Source organism: Acromyrmex echinatior, chromosome 1, assembly GCF_024713525.1.
Source record: "Acromyrmex echinatior isolate Ae372 chromosome 1, ASM2471352v2, whole genome shotgun sequence".
In the NCBI taxonomy this organism is placed as follows: domain Eukaryota; kingdom Metazoa; phylum Arthropoda; class Insecta; order Hymenoptera; family Formicidae; genus Acromyrmex; species Acromyrmex echinatior.
In genome coordinates, this window is record NC_141852.1 from 10,903,434 (window position 1) to 10,924,408 (window position 20,975).

At 33.5% G+C, this 20,975-nt stretch overlaps 1 protein-coding gene across 1 annotated transcript in view; it reads right to left on the reverse strand.

Moving 5' to 3' along the window:
• emp (epithelial membrane protein) overlaps window positions 1–19,639 on the reverse strand; it is a 40,874-nt gene extending 21,235 nt beyond the window's left edge. Inside the window, exon 1 of the mRNA XM_011055970.2 lies at window positions 18,547–19,639. Within this exon, the coding sequence (XP_011054272.1) occupies window positions 18,547–18,604 (58 nt within the window). The 5' untranslated portion in view covers window positions 18,605–19,639. The remainder of the gene's footprint in view (window positions 1–18,546) is intronic.
• Between the last annotated feature and the right edge of the window lie 1,336 nt (window positions 19,640–20,975).

Below are 20,975 nucleotides of genomic sequence, written 5' to 3' on the forward strand. Positions count from 1 at the left end.
AACGCTATCGTTATCGTTACCGCCAATAGCTCAGCTATCTCGAAACGGCATTCCGACCAAATTCTTTCAACATAAAAGAATCTTGCAACGCACGCGCTTTCGGTAGTCGCGCGGTGCAGCCGGTCGCCGCTTTCTAAATTTCCAAGCAGCAAAATCGATACCGCGCGATCTAGAGCGTAATCGTTGGCCCGCACACCTGCATTAACGTCGTTAGCGATAAATACACACGTTATTTATGCTAACGTGCGCTGCGCGACGATGCACATACTTACACGTCCGTTGTGTGTGTGTGTGTGTGTGTGTGTGTGTGTGTGCGTGTGTGTGTGTGTGTGTGTGTGTGTGTATATGCGACGCCGAGGAGACTTTAATGAAGCGAAGCGATAATAATGGTCGGCGTATGCTGGCGTATGTTGGCTCGACGAAGCCCGCGCGACGGACTCAAGCGAAGAAAGTCTTACAGCCTCCTCTCGGCTCGCCGTAATAATCGCGATTGAAACGCGCGGCGATCAACTCGGTGCCTCTTTCTCTCTCGTGGGAAGAAAGTTACGCTCTTTATCCGATCGTCGTAATCCTTACTCGCGTGCGCATACACACGCACACGCGTGCACGCGCACGTACACGCCAGTGGGATTCGTTCTGCCGGGATTTTTTTTATTTTCTTGTCTCTTCGCGTGCGGAATCGTCTGTACGAGTCTACGTAACGACACGCCGCCTCGCGCGCCGGGAAAGGAAAGTTACGCCAGCCGCAAAAAGACGTGTGTAGCATAATCGACTCTTTCCCCCTGCAACCCCAACCGTCGCGACGCGATAATCGATTAACATTCTATTAAACACGTGGCGTGATTTGTGTCATTATTGTGAAACACGGTGAAGATTGAAATCCAATACGGAAATATAAGAATCCTTCCTATTTATATTCTTGAATGAAAGTGTTCTCATTAAAGTTACTGAGTTAAATTATATTATATATATATAGTTATTATATTTATATAATAATTATATAATATGTTTAGTTGTCTATATATTATAATTATTATTATATTATAATATTGAATCTCTGGATTGTTTGTAGAAAATATAATCTTGAATTATTATAATTGTATTAAACCAATTAAGTAGAAGAATATTTAAGAATTAAAAATAAAATAGAAAAATTTGATATAGGTATGTATATACGGAATGTGTATATTAAGCACATTAAAAGATTTTAAGAGCGATGATTCACACTTTAAATCAGGACGAAAATATCATATGTCCGAAACGGCTTAATTTTAAAGATACAGGGTAAAATTTCATTTTTTCCAATAATTTTGAAAATCATTCGAGTTATTTTGATGAAAAAACATATACGAAATTTCAAAATAATTTAAATTTTTTTTCAAATTTTTTCTTCAACTTTGATACTCTCTGTGTCTTTGAAACTAAGCCGTTTACATGATTATATGAAGTTTTAATTTTTAATTTGTGAGAAATCACTTCTTAAAGTGCGTACTCAGTACTCTGTACACACACACACACACACACAACGCGCGCGCGCGCGTACGCACACATGCATACATGCGTATATATTTTATAGATTAAATCTGTCATGTAAATCTGATCAAAAGAACTGGACGTTCATGACCCTGAAAATACCGACGTTACGATCGTAACATCGATGACGTTACGATTTTGCAACATCATCGAAAATTAATATACGTTACGTTCTCTTCATGATTCGATCGGTTTTATGCGCGATAGATAAGACGCGGTATCCAAAGCATTTACATATCAAGAAATATTGAAGACTTGTATTCATTAGTTAGATGGACGTTACTCAAGAGAAAAAAGTATTTCGATGTTAAAGCATAACAAGGTCGTCATTAACATATAGGGCTATTTATATATGCAAATGTTTTTCTTCAATCGTAAAAACTTTAAAAACGTAATAACAAATGTTGTAAACCGTTGTATTTAATGTATCTCTGTGGAAAATATTGTGCAATATAAGACTGTTGTGTAATATAAGAAAATATAATTCTAAATTATACTTATTTATATTCAAATCTTGTATAAAATATAAAAAAAGAAAAATTAACATCAATTTTTAAATTGCACAACAATTTAATTTATGTTACCATCCTTAATTTGTGTTATTATCCTTAATTTTAATTTTACTGAAAAAAATTTACTAAATTTTAATAAATATTTGGTTGAACAGTACTAACTAAACATTTATTTATAGTAAATCAATATTTTTAATAAAAAAAATAATACTTAAATGAAACATAAATTGATATTTTTTATATTAAATAAATATGTTTACATTTAGTAAATATTTATAATAATTAGTACTATTTAAAACACATATTTATTAAAATTTACTAAATGTTTCATTCAGTGTTAAAACTGCATTTCATATCAATACTGAAAATTGTTTCGACTCTCAGTTTTCAGAATTGGATATGTACATAAATTTAAATGTATATAAATTATGTGAGCATTAAAATTCAGTTTGAGTCTCCTCCATTAATTAGAAGAAAAAGAATTATGAGAAATTATTTATTTTTCACGACCTAGATGAACTTATGTTCATTACAATACTAATGTAGATTAATCTCGGCTTAACTTACTTTTTATCTTTCTACTCCTAGAAATTAGAAAAAAATATTTAATCTATATCGATAAAGAAATGGACATTAGAGAGTATCAAAGTTAAAGAATAATTTATTTTAACATATATATATATATATATAATGTTCGAGTTTTAAAAAAAAATGTTAATTTTCTGAATTTTCCTGAATTTATATATATCTAAACTCCAATTTTGGAGCATTTTCTTTCGTCGATCCGGAACGCTCTACATATTACGCTCGTACAACGCGATGGGCGATTGACAATACGTCTTCATTCATCGCGCCTGACCAATCTGTTTCGTGAGGAAACGTGCGAGGACGAGCGACACAATTACGTACAAGTACACGCGTGTCGAAGTGCGACGATAACAACGATGAGTCGCACGAAGAAGCGCGGCGCCGAGAGCGAGGTCAAAGAGGAAAAGCGGAAACGCTCGTTAACGAGGATCGACACAGAGATCGCGAAGGTAATGGCATGCTTGGGAATATAAAGTACACATCACCTCGTAATACGGGCGTAACACGGGCGAACGCGGACACGCGTTCTCGCGGTACAGTGCCCGCAATTCGCGTCGGCGACGGGCCAGGAAACGGTTGGGAAGACGGCCGGACGGAAAGTTACATTACGTCTTATTACCGCGCACGCGATTTACTCGCGCGCGGGCAGAAAACACGGTGCGCCGCGTAATGCGCAAGAAAGCAGGAAAAAATAGCGAACGGTGAAAGGATTTCCCGCGAAGTGTCCAAGGAAAAAAGTGCGCAACGTCCGAGGGCAACGTCGCGGAAATTCCTATTGTTTAATTAATGTTTATCTGCGCGATCGCGTCGTCTATTCATAGCGCGCGCAAATAATGCGTCCAAGGTTGATTGCGAGAATCTCTTTCGAGAGAGAGAGAGAGAGAGATTCTGTGCAAATCATTACTCCTCCGTTCTTCATAAATAGTGTTCAGAGTGATGAAGATTAATGAAACTATATTTTTAATAACTATCTCTTGGATTGTATCGAGTCTCGAGGATAAGTTTCTTTGTAAATGAATCTCGAAAGAATTTTTCACGGGATACGACGTTTGATTTTATTTAAGCGAACGTTTGCTCTTAAAATAACTCGCGGTTTCTCCTAATTGCTTGTCTCTCCCTTCGATTCTACTTTCGCTGCAGGAACAATTTGCACTCGATTAGTTCACGGGGATAATGAGGGAAGGATGAGTCATGTTAGTCACAAGAGAATCGTTTTGCAGGCATTAGCGCTTTGAGGTGATATAATGCTGAATTTATCATACAATTTGTCGCACAATTTACTACTGATGTGTGGAAATCGCTCGCTTCTTTCGCTCTACCGATGCTCATCAGCGTCACTCTTTTTCGCATCGTCTCCGGAGGAATCCACATATCCGTCCTTCACGAATGATCCACAGGTGATCTTTTCACAAAGAAAAAAGGAAAGGAGAAAACAAATGAGACGTCAAATAAACGCGCGGTATAAAGCGTCTGTAATTAAGATGTATTGTGAATGTGTTTTTTAATTTCACTACTATCGACGTATACTAAAAGTGTATTGATCGCACTTAAAAAAAACTACAGATTTTCAGTGTTGATAGTGAATTTTGAAATACAGCCTTAATATGATTATATAATTATATTTGCTATTATATATTTGCTTTAGCAACACCAATATTTTTATACTTACAAACATTTTTTAATCTTAGAAATCAAAACAAGATGATATTACAGCTTGGAATAGAATTATTTTTGAGTAGAAATTCAAGAGTATATACTTAGACAAGATGATGTAATTTTAATGAGATAATTTGACGTTATTAATAACGTAAGTCGAATGAAAGGGGAGCTACTTTATTCTGTAACTCTTAATGATAGTAACGATATTATCGTTACGCAGCTTGTTTACCATGTACAAAACCTACGCAACGACAATATAACAATGTCATTATTATCATTAAGTGTTATAAAATAGAAGCCACAGAGAAGCGTAAATAAAATTTCTAAAAAGCAAAAATTGAGACAATGAGACATAAAGGAAGCGTTTACGCTCCTCTTAGAAGCTTCGTTTAAATTTGTACATCTCTTACATTTGATTTATACTCCAATTTTTATTTTTGCTAGGACCGTCTTTCTTGAACAATACACGGGCAATATATCTTTTCGCGATGGAAATGAGAAAGGAGAAAACAAATTGGACGTCAAGAAAACGCGCGATACAAAGCGTCCGCAATTAGGGCATCGTGGATACAGACAGCGGGACTTTCGGCGCTCTAATTCCCACCTCGGTAGAAGATAGTCGATCTGTTCTCACGCGTGCCAGATATTATCGTCGAGCTACTGTTGACAATGCAAAACGGGATATACCCTCCGTGGGATATAAATCTTTCTCCAACCCCCGTCCTCCCGCAGAAATCCCGGCATGTCGCTCCTAGTCGATCGTAGACACCGGAGAGCGAAACGGAGAGAGGAAAGTGACGAAATATTGATTGCTACATTGGAATCTTTTTAGGATCGAGAATACAGGATAGGTGTTTAAATAGAGCAGAGAGATGCGATTTGTTAGACTGAGTTTTGAGATTCCCGTTATATTGTACGTGGAAGAAATGCGAAATAACACGTCTGTTTTCCACACGTTTCTTCTTTCTTAAGTGTATATTTTACGTGTATGTCATATGTATATAAATACATATATATATCGCACACGCGTACATATACATACATATAATTTGTAAGCGGCACCGCTGCACGCAGAAACTTTCTAACGTACCTATCTGAGCATTCGCAAACCGAGCGATTATAAAATTACAGTCTTAAACGAGCAGATCGTGCCGTGCGTGTAAACGGCCGTTGAACACGAAAAACTCGGCAGAACCAAGGAAGTAAACCTAACGCATTGTAATAAGAAGCTAGAAATGTAGAAAAAGATGAGGAAGACTGTTAAAAAATTGAATTAAAACTATATAATCGACTGTTCATGTCTTTTCATGTGATTTTTGTACAATTGCTACGAAATCCTATCATATTTTTGCAAAGGATTATTTGGACAGAAAATTTATCCCGATTATATTCAACCTAACTAAATATCATACATACTGAAAAAAATTTGTCATATCTTAATAAATACTTTTTTGAATATTTTTTTGTAAGTAGATATTTATTTATAGTAAATATATATTTAATAGAAAAAAAAATATTTAAAACAAATTATTGTTTTAATGGTTCTTATCAAATAAATCAAATAAATATATGTTAATCATTCAGTAAATGTTACTTATAAATATTAAAAAGATATTTATTAAAAAACAGTAAATTTTTTTTCAATGCACTATTGTGTGCAAGACATATTAGGTGTTGGAATTAATTCGTAGCGTTTTTTAATGAAAGAATGTTATTTATTTCACATGAGCATTAAAAAATACATTAATGAAAGTACTTCCCATCACTTGTAAAACGCTACGAATTAATTCCAACACCTAATAATATTTTACAGAATTAAAATGGATAGAGACAAAAATTATCTGCTTGTTTAGACTTTATTGACTCGATGGAAACTGAGAAAAAAATTAATTTATGGAAAATATATTTATTTCATTAAAATAAATCTTTACTTATATATGGCGAAATAAAATTTTATTCCTAGAAAATAAGCCATCTATTTTATTTTTTTTTTTTACAATAAATGAGATATATATGTTTCGCAGAAGTGCATATTTTATCCTCACAATCAATTTTTTTCATAACTAATAAATATCAAAGAAGATATCGTAAGTAATACTTACTTCGCAATATTACATTTTTCTCTCAGCATATAAACAAGTTAAATTGAAGTTTGTTCGCTACAGGCAGCTAATGAGAGCTCAAGATCTTAGATTGGTAAGCAAAAGGTGATTCTTTGTTAAAATAGTCATAAATAATACTTATACATTATGTTCTGATATCGAAAACAAGAATTGACTCGATTTCAAAATAAGCATTTAGAATTCAAAAAGAAAATAAGAGTTTTATCGGATTTAGAAATTTAGAAATAATATTGCAACGTCAAAATACGATGAGAGATATTATAAGACGTTATTTGTTAATGAATCATCTTGGAAAGTTTCAAGAATGTTGACATTTGCAGAATGAGAAACCACTAAACGATGCTGAAATATTATCAAATTTTAAAAAAACAAAGAATATAATAAATTATAATAAATTATAATAAATTTTACTTAAAAAAAAGCTCTATAAGATTTTAAAAACAAATTCTCTCCGGCTATGATGATTAATAATGTAAAATTTTACGTAGCAGTTGCAGCACATAACAGTGCACATATAAAATTGAATTTAATCTGACCAAATATTTTACGTTTAACGCTAATGATAACGTGATTTCGTTTTTTTAATAATAAATGATTTAATCTAACTACGCTATCGTCCCAAGATGCGTTCGGGATAAGCACGTAATTGCCACGTGGGGCGCTAGAAACGGCTTTTGCCTCTTTCCCCTTCATCACGCAGCGCATTACGAAACTAGATGAATTGTATGTAAAGATAAGCGTTGCAGCAAGCAAGTCGCAACTTAGACCTAGCTACTTTCGTAATTTCTCAAGCTACAAGGAGAACCTCATCTTTTCATCTAACAGTAATTGCCGCAAAAGATGTTATTCATTGTGATGTCTATTCTTAACTTTTACCCGTGCCGAGACTCTATTCAGGCCTCGGCATCGCCGCCTACGTTATTACATTTCTTTCCACGAGACCGCCGGTTCAGCTGGTGGTACAAAAGTAACGGTGCGCGCGTGAGCCGTTGTTGAAAAAAGACCGAGTGAAAGTCCAGTTTCGAGAGTGATTCAAGATCGATCTGTCTCTACAGGTGCCTTTAATAGATAAATTCATTATACCACACCATCGCCTTTAAATATTCAAATGAATATATCCGCGTCTCAATATAGAGCCAAGTAGCAAATTGTTTTTGTAAATCTTTTTCTTCAGATATTCAATAATACATCACTCGAAAGACATTTTTATATTTTATTTTATACAATAGATCTATTAATTTATAATGTATTCACGAATAACATTATAAATATGATTTTTTTTTTCTTCTTCAAAAGAACTTAGTACTATATAAATATCCGTCATGTTAACGTAATCCATTCTCTCATTAGATTTATTATTTAACTCGGACATTATATAATTCATCATTACTTACAACTAGACTTTGCACACGGATTTATTCAGATAATTTTTTATCCAGTTGCATTAACAATGAGTTTTTTTAAAAGAATATTTTACAAATAAAATATATACAAATAAAATTTTAATTAATGAAATTTGTTTCAAAAATAAAAAAAAAGTTTTTGATAAATAGGATTACACACATAAATAATTCCAAAAATCTTACAAATTCTTTTAAGTAAAAATTCAATAGACGTCTTTTATAAAAAAAAATAATTGTCTGAATATATTAATAGTTTTTCTCGAAAATCTGATGTCAGAATTTTAATTACACTGATGAAGAACGAATATAATCACTAAATACATTATAATTAATAGTATAATTTTGATAGTACAATTTTAACGGTACAATCAGATTTCTTTAAATATTGTGCCACGTTGTTAACGTACGCAGATTTCGCGAATGCTAGCAGTCACACATAGCGCAATCCTTGCGAATTCTACAGGCATTCACGCGAACGCGTGAGTTGGCTCGCTTTCGAGAAGATCCGTGCGATAAGACCACGCATATGTCACACGTTATTAATTAATCTAGCACAGTTTGCGTAAATCGAACTATAATCGGAGTAAAGACACGTCCGCATTCCACGATTATGACACACCGCGTTTCCGCTCCGGAAATCCATCCGTTTCTTCGTGAACTAATGCGGATTACGGTCGTTAAGTCGACAGTAAAACTATGCTGTCAAGAATACAGTAAGACACCGAGAGAAAGTATGAAAAGATGCAAAGGTCTCTCTCTCTCTCTGTCTCTCTCTCTCTCTCTGTCTCTCTCTCTCTCTCTAACATTCTTTCTTTCTCTCATTATCTTTCTTTGTTAAACGCCGAAATTGAAAATGTTTTCATTGAAATTAAAATTGTTTTCTACACTACGTAGATACTTATCATTTTGCTTATTACAATATGAATACCTCTTATCATTTTGCTTATTACAATATGAATAAATTAAACTGAATTATTGAGAAGTAAATTAAAACTTCTTTCCACTTTTTGCATAGAATTTTCTCTTTCGAACGAATAAAAAAGTGTTTCATTTCTTTTCGATGTTTTTAAAGCGACAAGACTGCAAATTCTGAATTCAGGAAAAAGACTGAATCGAATGAAGGATATAATGAGGAATAAATATCAAAATATTCTTTAATTCTCCGCCGACAATGTTAGATTTTAAAGGCACAATTGATTTTTTTTTATTGTGATGATAACTCTAATGAATAAATCTGTAAAAAATAAGTAAAATACAATTCAACTTTTGTAGTACTAAAAAGATGTTGTGAAAATCTTCATAAGTGTGTAAGAATTTTTTTAGATTTTTACACGGAAAGAACGGTTTCGTCAAAGTATCTAAAAATTTAGTTATCCAGATACAAATCTGATAATCTAACTTTGTTGAATCATCAAAATAATTATGTAGTAATAATTATGCTCAAACTGGTTATTAGAATGTCAAAATTTTTTGTAACATCATGTTTGCGTGTTCTATATAATTATTTTGATGGATCAACAAAGCTATTTTCAGAATTACGTCTAAATTTTTAGATATTTCTTCAAAATCATTCCTTTCGTGTATACAGTCTGAAACAATACAGTCTGAAAATCTGCAAAAATCTGAAATTTAAAGATCCGGGACAAAGGATGAAAATTTTATATCATCGATGGAGAGTTAAAATTGATATTACATTATGCAAGTGAACTCATAAAGAATATCTTCGACATATGACCGCCGACGTAATCAACGTCGGACATCATTTGTCACTGTTAATCTTCGTGACATATTACGTCGTTCCTCCTCATTAACCTTTCAACCGAAAGCTTCTTCCGTTGCCTCGACTTCGCTCACGCTCGTAGAAAACAGTGAAGATCTCAGTTACGTCAAGCATCAACTACAATACTCTATTTTTATTCGTAGTTTCTATTCTTCCGTGTCGTATTCAAAGATCTGTATTTAAATCTCGATGTGTTTGTTTTTCTATCTTTTCTTAAACATACACAGTTAGATAAAATCCAATTACACGTAGTATAATGTAATAAATATTATTTAACTGTAGTTATAATTACATAATACCTATTACATTAATGCAATTAAATAATATCTATTATTTTATATAATTTTTTGATATTTTACATGCCGTACAAAATATTTCATTAAAAAAATCACATAATTTCAGAGCAATATCTATAAAGAGAACAATGATGACAAAATTGAGTAATTTTTACCTTACTACCTTTAGTAAAAATATTCTGACTATTTTGCTGAAATTATGACAAACTTTATTTGCCTGAAAATAAAAATATTCAGAAGGTGCAAGTTAAAAGTATATTCAAGTGATTATTAGCTTACAATAAAACCGTACTATTCTCAAAATAAACACGAACAACTGTCAAAATTTTACAAAATGTAAAAAATATCTTACAGTATGGCTGTATGACAATAGCTTATTTAGTCAGAAAAGTAAATTACATAAGTGGGTGTCTATCCCTATATAGATTTGCCAATTTCATAAAATTTACTAGAATTCTAGCACATATTATTTTACATACTTCATTCAAGGACATACCGAGGCGTTTCAACAATTTAAAATAGCTAGAAAGTACGTTTCGACAAATCAAGCTGTTACCGAAGGAAACGCCTGAAGAATCGTTTGCATCTTTCCAACAATATTCTCGCCATTTAAATACATATCTCAGCGTGTAAAATACGCATGTCGAAGAGTTATAAAATCCATGTGAACACGCGCAAACAATGTACTTCCGTTGCTTATTAATACGTAATTTCGCGCGATTACGAGATTCTAAAGGATTCGACGTGTCTGCATCAGCTGTCCGTGTACCGAGCTGTTAAAAGGCGCGTTGCAAGGCAGGTTTTCGTACGGTCGAGGTGCGTTCCGGCGTGCACCGCCTCGCCGATCGAATGCTGCATTCCTACCGAGCCAATAATGCAGCCAGTCGTTGGTCTCCAGGCCACTGAGCTGCAATAGCTGGTCGGTCTCCAATCGACACGCGCATAAAGTCCACCTCGGCAATATTCTCGAAATGAAAATATTTCGCGAGGTCTTTATAAGCAAAGAACCCATAATCTTCGATAGATTCGACTTTCGATGATCATCGATCGCATATTTTCGATGGTCCATTATCCTTTACTAAAGTATATCTAAAAATTTAGCTAGATTGAGAAAATATCTGGTTAAAAATGAACGAATTAGAAGATTCTAATTAATCTGGTTGTCTCCAGAATTGATAAATTTAATCAGAAAATTCTGATTCATCCATTTTTAGAATTTCAATTAATTAACTAGATATATTTCTCAGTGAACATATTCTTGTAAAAATCTAATACAAGTCGAAAAGAATAATTAATTACTTATTTTAAGTATTAAACACTGTTTCAGTACTTTTAGTACTCCAAATAAGTCTTTCAATAATAAATTAGCCAGTATTAGATTTCTGTAAGGATATCTGAAAATAATATTGTTGGATTATCAAAATAATTATGTAGAACATTGCAAGCTGATTATCAGAATATCAAAACTTTTTGCAGCATTACTCATTGTCTAAATTTCCTACAGAGTTACTTTGATCCAAAATTATTTTCACATCTTGACCTAAATTTTTAGATACTTTAGCAAAATCGTTTTTTTTTTTGCAAATACTGGATTCGATAAATCGATATATAAACAAGAATAGTTTTCGAAAAATGAAATGTTCGAAGAAGAAAATGAAGCGCTCTGATGGTTGAGAGAACATTAGAGAATGAATGTAAATATTTGCAACTCGTAAGATCGACTTTCTCGTATTCTCTCGACAAATATATACTAGTTGAGCTACCGATTTCGTCAGATAAGCAAAAGTGAGATCAGCGAAGGGAGATAAGAGCGCTCACAAATCTAGAGCCGCGTGTCCGCATCTATCGAGATGAGAGAGCGAACGAGGAAGAGAACGGAATAATTTCATCAATGTTCAACTTCGTGCTCTGCATATCCCGGCATTGCTCGCTCTCTCGCGCATTTTGCAATCGCACGTAGTAAAGAGAGAATCCCTCACGCGGTTGATTGCTATCGTAAATAGAGGCCCGTAATGAGAAACGTCGAGTTTCCCCGTTTCGACGATTCAATGGGAGCGTAAGTGGAGCCGAGTTCATTGAACTCGGAACGCCAAAGATCACGCGCCAATTCTTTTTGTCGATCGCCGTGATCACGAGAAGTAAAAGTATTAGGGAGCACCGAGAGAAATTTATTTTCTTGTGAAATTATTGTTCTCTAATCCAAAAAAATTCGGAATAATGTTAGAAAAAAAATTTGCCACAATCCACGAGCGTGAAAGACAAGGAGCTACAATAATTAAACTTGCTGCGTTTTAAAGGCAAACCGGTTTCAGCGGTCTACCTTCAGTTTTTAGATCACTGTTGTCATAACCCAAACAGAGAAAGGAGCTATTAATATATTAATTGCGAAATTCGCAAAATAAATCATATTTTTAGAATTGTTGAATATTCCGAGCTGTAACACACGGCATCTGGTATTCTTAATTTATTCGCGACATGTACCAGTTCGAATATATACTTATCGGAATATCTCGCATACTTGCTACATTATCAGGTGTATGTATCTTACGGATCAAGATATTCAATATTATAAGATATAAGGTAGCCTTCGATAAAACCTTCCTTCGCGTTTTGTAAGTTTTCCTTTTCTTTACTTTAATCAGCGAACAACTGCTCGAACGTGAGGACAGTAGCGCTTACTCATGTTTACGATATCATTATCGACACCGGAAATTGTAATAATATTTCTCTATACCGAAGTAAAAGCCGAAGAAGAACTTTTTGTTGTATAGAAATTTTCCTTATTATCATTAATCTATAAAGTCATAAAGTTAAATTTGTGCACTATTTGTGGCAAAATATCAGCAAATTAGTCGCTTTCCCCGAGGAAGCAAAAAATTGGGGACGAGTAACACTTCTGGAGAAGAATTTATCATACCGTGCAAAAATTATCGTTTATAATCAATTTGCGTAGAAAGGGTTTTAATATAAGCATCGAAAAATAGTACAATTTGAAAAAAGAAAGAAATAATAAATACTACAATATTCTATATATAAAAACATTATAATAATAATAAATAATATGTCATAATTACAATAATAAATATAAATACTAAAAAAAACTAAGAAATAAAGAATTAAAAAAAAATTAAGTTATAGAAAATGTTGTGTGTATATATATATATATATATATATATATATATACATATGTACATACATTTAAATTTAAATATTTTTATATTAATCAAATGCACATATATTTCTTTGGGGAGAATTCATTTGAGGAGAAAGATAAAAAAGAATACTTAGTGTCTAAATTTATCTCATAAATATTCTCACAATTTTATCATTTTTCCCGAGGTTTTCTGGAAATATAAAATTGCTTTTTCGTGAAGTTTACAATTTCTATATAAGTATTAAACATCATGCGTTAGCGGATCAATAATAGGATTCAACATAGCGAATTCTTATCCAAACAAAAGTATAATGAAATGCTGCGGTATATAGTATATGTATGTAAGTGAAAAAAAGTGCGCGTGCACAGATATCTGCGTGCAGCGATTACTTCTTCTTACATAAGAGTACTTCCTGTTCTTATGCCAATCACCACATGTTCACATAATATGTAAAACATATCTGTCTCAGATATCTATCACGCTTAGCATGTCACTCGTATAACAAAAAAAATAGCATTGATCAGTAATGACACTCCCTTTTTTTCACTGACTAATTTTCTCACATTGATTGTGGCATTTCATTTATTCCTATCTCTATTTAATGCAAATACAAGGATATTAATTTCAGCAAAGATAGCAATAAACAAATTTTTTTAATTAATGAAGGATTGCAAGAAAAAAATATATTTTATTCATATAAAAACCATTTCAGATATTTAAAGAACGTGATATTTAAAGAACGTGATATTTAAAATAAATTTTATAAATTCCATCATTAATTCCTATACTTGCGCCTTTCTCGTTAATTTTAACTTGTTATATCTTATAATTTATTAATATATTGTTGTATCTTATAGTTTATTAACATATCGTTAAATAATTTTGTAATTTATAGCGTGTACATTATTTAAAATATACTTAATTTCTATCTCGAGAATAAACTCAAGGACCAAAGGATTCCAACTACATAGCTGAGATATCGATTGACATTCCCAGGTGGAAACGTATATCGAATACCTTTATGCGTGCGAACATGCGCGGGGAGAAGTAAAAACGATAGAAGGCAAGTACACAATGCATTTTGCTAACGATCGCAGAACTCGACCGCGGATAGATAGTCCGAGGCCAACATGAACGCTAATGGTCGCAAAGTTCGTTCTCTAGTGAAACAAATAACGTCTCGGGAAAAACGTCAACTATTTATGATTTTTTTTTTGTATAGTTACTAATTATTCGCGGATATGCAATTTCTTTTTTTGCGCCAGCGTTATTTCCATTATCATTATCATTGTCGATCAGGAGGACTTTGGCGCGAATCGATCAATCGACCGACTCCTCAAGCCGGTTCGACTGGTAATGAATAATACAAATGTGAAACAAGCAATTCTTTGACTGACACGACACAAAGAAAACGTGGCAGTTGTTGATTCTGCTAGTGAATCGGCTGACCAGCCGACCTTTCAAACAAATGCAATAATGGGTACAAATTAAACGTTCGATACTGATTTATACTTTATAATCAAACAAACAATTTATAATCAAGTATAATTAAGGTAGTGTAAAAATGTTTTTTTCAAGGAGTGAAAAGAAATGTTAAGTACTTGGAAAAAATAAGATACTTAGAATATAATCTTTCTAATCATATAAAATTGTTAAATTTATAATATCAAATTATATTCACTTCGAGTTATTTTTAATCATATTTATAGATCGCTATATTTATAAGTCCTATTAATTATATTAATTAGACTAATTGTAAAACAATAAAGTTAAATAATTTATCTCAAGAGAATGTATTAAATTTAATTCAAATTTAGTTTATTATTTATTAAGTGCTCACGAATGATGTTTACTTTGATAATTACGGAAATGAATTAATTTATATTTTGACACAGATGGAAGTTAAGAATAACAAAATGTTATTTAACTCAAGAGATTGGAACATCATTACTTCCATATCAATGAAGACTTGAACTCTTCCCGATTTTCTAATTTCTTCTTTCACTTTTCCCTATTTTCTTGCTTTCATCTTTTCACGTTTTTACTCTTATATAAGAGCGATCGTTAGTTCGGATCATATGCTCTTTGCGCGCATTTTGAAGATGATCATGTCCTCGAAGTACTTACATAAGATATCGTAAAGGTTATAAGAAAAAAGTGATAATCCATAGTTAGTGATTTTATAAATTCAGGACGTTAGCATTTGTCACGAGACTTTAAAATTAAAAATTCTGTTAAGGTAAAGTTCTATTAAAGACGAGATCCAGGAAGAATATTATGGAAATGGTCTGTTACATCATCATGTGGTTGCAAGAATAATAAAAGCGTAACGTGACTCTCTTCGTCGGAATTAATTTTCAATCGTGATGTCTTTCTCGAACTAGGCACGCAATCAACGACTGAAGCTACGTCTGATGAATTTGCTGATGATAGTGTGACACACGAAGACAAGCTCCGTGTTTGTTGAATGGCAAATATGTATTATTAAGTGACAACGCGCGTAAAAACATGACAACTTGACAATTCATTGGTATCTACAATACATTCATCATTCTGTAAACAGAAAAGAAATCAAAGAAGATTAAGATGGAATTAATTGAGATGACTTAAGAAATGGAGATGAAATAAATATAAAATTCTGTTTAATATAAAAATATATACATTTTATTACACCTATTCAAGAGTACTCGACGAAGAGCTGACTGCACGCTTCGTCTTATTCTGACGAAAGATTTCCTAATTTTTCGGAAACGCCCGCGAATCAATCCTCATCAAATACCATAAAATATTTCATGGTAAATACATGACTTTCCTTGAAATCAAAACTTTTTACAATATCCTTAAAACTATAAAGGTATTGTAAGTAGCACTTGAATAATATTTACCCTTTGATACTTAAGAATTAATAATCCGTGCTTTACAGCGGCGATCAACACCGAAATTATAATTTCAGGCCACGCTTCATTTCATGCAAGCGATGCAACGGATCGGATACCTGAGTGAAAAACCTTCGAAACACATCGGGAACTCGAAGTGAAAGTAACTGAGCGAACGCCTACGAATTTGCTTGTGTCGCCGTGAGGCGACAACGTTCTTAAAGTGTCAACATTTTATCGTGGTCGACGTAGTTGACAATGCATCGGCGCTGAAAAAGACACGAGGTGAAGCAACGTCAGAGTGTCATCTGAATACATCGCAATGATTCAGTGTGGTTGGCTGTGCGTGCGATGACACATCCATTGAACCAAATTAAGAGCAGCGACTAGAGCCGTGACATTACTCGCGATGATCATATTAATCGCAGCCTCCCGGTCTAGACATCTCGATTCATGTTCTCGAACGTGGTGTACCATGTCAGTGGAAAGAGGCAAATAAATTGCGAAATCAGTAAAATATGTAAATAATTTTGGGGATCGATGAAATGAAGACTGCTACAGAGATGGATTACATAATTTTTTCTTGAAACGACTGTTATTAACGATCGAATTAATTGTTCTTGGATCCGGATTCTCGATTCCTGTTCTTGAACAGGCGAACCAAGAAATGTGTCAGCGAAGAAAAGCAAGATTTTAAAAATAAGAATCCACTCGCGAAAAAAATCTAAAAACAGAAATGAATAAGAAATTAATGATTTATTCTTTTCAAAATAATCGTCACAAGAAAAACGTCAAACCAACCACGAATTCAGAAGATATGAATCGCAAATTAATAACGATGATAGAGTTATTTTAACCTGTAATAAAGTTGTGACTAAAGCTCATTCTTGATTTACGATCAATTATAAATAATATATTATGATATGTGTGTGCATATATTTTTTAGGTATGTGTTTCTCTTAAAGTCTTTTTATACTATTTTTTATATTATGTGATTAAAATTACAAATAGAATTTTATATTTTTTTAGAATTGTGATATAAATTTCAAGATTGCCTAAAATAGTTTAGTTAAACCATGACAAAATTTTATTGTAAATCTTTTTGTTATCATGGACTAATATTTCATTGATAAAATATAGGTAATATTAAAAAAAGCATAGTAATGTTTAACGATGTTTAACACTACACAAACCGAAATCTTTTACACTGCCTGTAACTTTTGACTTTCAATCAAATTGATCGTATAATACTTGTTTACTATTAAATATGTTTTAAACAATTCAACAAGAATTATTGTAAGAAATTCAAATGTATGTTAAAAATTACCTATAAATCTGTAGCAGAACTCTTTCATGTTGATTTCATTATCGCTGTTTGAATACGTATTACTATGACGTTTGATCAATCAATTCGTCATCAGCAATCATCGGTCACATTACACGATTTAATCGTCAAATATGCACACTTAATTTGTAAACAATATGACGAACATCTTCGAATACCTCGACGATAAACGCGCATGACATACATGACGCTCTTTTTTCGACATCCAGTTGATTCAGTCGCTTATCATATTCATGCAATGTTTTGTTTATTGGTAACCAAGGTAAACGCATCTTAGAAGTATGCAGCAGACGCTCAAAATATCGAACTGAATATTTTTTAAAATTAAGATTATGTATGTATGTATTTCTAATTCTTTTTTATCAGAATTTAGCTAGAGAATATCTAATTTATTGAAATTTTATACCTCGATAATTTTTACAACTTGTGCTAGAAAAATTTATATTTGGATAACGTATTTAGCATAAACACTTAATTATCAGTAATTAATATAATTACTAATTTTATTCAAAACTTTAACACAAAAATAATAAATTAAAAATAGGTACTCTACGAAAGATATTTTTTACAGAAAGGACTTATATAAGTTAAGTGTACACCGAGAGAAAAAAATGCAACTAATTTATTAATTATAATTTAATTATAATAGCCATTACTGGAACTACTATATATTTATAATTATTTTAACTATACAAATATAGCCAATTATTATTAATAATAGTCAAACATTGCTTGAGAATCTTTAGATTTTTTAAATATATTTTTCAGTTATTATTATATAAATAATAAATTAATTTTAAAAAAATGATTATATTGATTATAAATGCGGTTGCATTTACTGAATATGTTTATTTTATTTATCATTTATATTTTAATTAGTATTTACTGTATTAATATTCAAAATTATCATAATTTATAGTACTTTTTTTTCATGTTTGAGAGAATTATACATAATGATAATTATTGTTAATATCGTAATCATAGTAACCATAACAATGGAGCTCCTAATTATAATTTAGAGACACTGGTAGTGTCTCGGCGCTAAACCACGCGCAGCGACACTCCCATTTATTTTTACTATGCAAATAGTCACAAATATCAATACACCTTCTCTCAGTGTATACAGATGTAATAGAATACGTTTACTTTATTAACGGTACCAAAAGTTTCTTTAAATTTCAAGCCAAAGCGAAAGACATTTGTATCTTAGAAGTCTTTCACACTAAAATCGATCGATTCATACCACGATCGAATGGATTAAATATTTTGTACGTACACCATCGTCTAAGGAAACCGCCCTGCAGTTTGGCGCAGATCCCACGATGCACCCTCATTCTGAGTGGCGTTCACCGAGCGTTCACCCCGAGATCACAGCACAAGAGGCGCGAAGCGCGAACGCGTGTTTTCTTTCTGCCTCCTCTCTCTCCAGTGTTCCACAGCGTCTGGATACGCCTTTGAGACGGCACGCTGCGTCATGCACGAGTAACAATCGACTTGTCAAAGTGGATTCTTTCGAGGCCTCATTCAACGACTCGCGCGTACGGTCCACCTCGTCCTCGCGGCACGCGGCGTTTTCTCGCGGCGACCTCGAAGCGTTGGCTTGCGCGCGCGGCTTGACTGCCAACTGGAGAAAGTCGGTCCTTCTCTCGCGGTGCGCTAAGTGTGCCGGTCGGATCGTCGGCCGTTATTATGTACCGGAGATGCTGGTACGATCCGGGTATTAAAAAAATAGCGCGCTTTTACTTCTCTCTTTTTTACTCGCGCCTATCGTTCTTCGTCGTTTTTGCTCGTCGCCCGAGGAAACGTTCCTCGTAAGTCAGGACATATCCCATGGATCCTTCACGTTCACGGCCGAATGATCTCTCACGGTGGTATCAATCAAGATCGCGCGATTCCTGCTCCGGACTTCTCGTCGAGGTGACTGATTTAAGCACGAGACGAGTTGGAGTACACGCAGCGACTACTGCTGCCTCCTCGATCGCTGGTGGTCGCGACAGTGATCGTGGGAACGATTAGCGATGATGATGTATCTCGGTGAGGAAGAGGCATGTGATCTAGGATGAAGGAGGGATGTACAGATGCAGATACAACAAGAAGAGAGAAGGCGAAGAGAGGAGAGAATCGGATGAGAGAGATCAAGGGGAAAATAGAACGGAGAAGAAAGTGAGAAAAGGGAAAAAGAAAGGAGAGGAATGAAATTGATGCAAAATCGAGCGGAACCGAGGAACGTGTGTTCCTCGAGGAGGAGGCGAGTGAGCGTGTGGTGGACGATCTGGCGCGAGTGTGGATGATTTGGCGAACGTGATGCGATCGATGTGAGATCGGCCGAGACACTGCGGGATCGCCGATCCACGGCGCGACACTCAGGTGAACGATTTATTTCTGCCCCCACTTAACGCTCCACTTTGCCCCCTTCGGTGCGCCCGTTCAGTGTCTACTACTACTATTGCTCCAACTGCTGCTGCATCGCCGTTGCTCCACCATTCTTCGCGGCCCCCCTTACGGTGCTTCTACTGCATGACTGTTGCACAGGAACGTGCAACCGTTTTACCTCGCTCGCGGACCCTATGTTGCTTTTGTTCCTTTTATGAATGGAATTCGTTTTTTAATTTCTCTCATCTTTATCTTTCCCCGTTTAAAATATCGGTTCTAAGTATTCTCGAAATGACATAAAAAAACAGTCAAAACTAATAGAGATTTTGGAATAAATAGAATAAAATTCTCTTGTCAAAATCAATACAAGACTATAAATTATAATACACAAAAATGTTACTGTACACAATAATTACTTGGTTCAAATATTTCAAGAATTCATGTATCCGCAAATCTATCATAAAGTTCATCACAAGCATCGATTTATTTAAAACCAATTCTAAATCTTAATAAATTTAATTTACTTCAACTCAAGAGTAATCATTTTTTTAGCAATAAAATTTTTCTGTGTATTATCAAGTATACAGTTTACGATGGCTTATAATAAATTTTTGTGATAAAATAATTAAACAATTAATCAATACGTAACTTATTTGATTTTAAAATTTTCATAAAATTCAAAAATAGATAAAAATCTGAATATATCTTCTGAGCAAATTAACATTAAATACACTTCGGAATATTCAAGGTTCTACAACTTTCGAACATCATAATAAGTCTTTTGAAGATAACATACTTCTTTCTTGCATTTTTTTATCCAGTCATCGCAGGTCCCGGTATATTTATGCGTTCTTGTGCCTCCATCATCACGATCTATCGCCTCCTTTCGCTTTCTTCATCGCGCTTTATCCTACGATAAATCCTCTTTTTCGGTTCCCACCTCCCATATGTGTGAAACCGCGAAATCTTTCCTTCCGTGCTTCTCCGTTACTTGGTGACCTGATGCAGCTAGTTTGGCAAGCAATAATAACAATTGGGGGCTTCATAGGTGGAGCACAACGATTGCCTTTCTGAACGTTACACGTTTTATAGACTTTCAGATGGTTCGTCGATGTGACGAATTTATTTGTTCTAGAACTTGACACAAAAATGTCATGGACTTTTCAATGTATACGAAATTCAACTTAAAAGTTGATTTCTTTTAACGACATCATAGGCGTATTATTCACAAACTCTTTTATTATAAATTTTAAAAGCAAGAGACTCTCTTTTTTAAGTTTTATATTAATAAGTTTTAAATTATGAATTTTTTAAAAGATTTATAAAAAAATA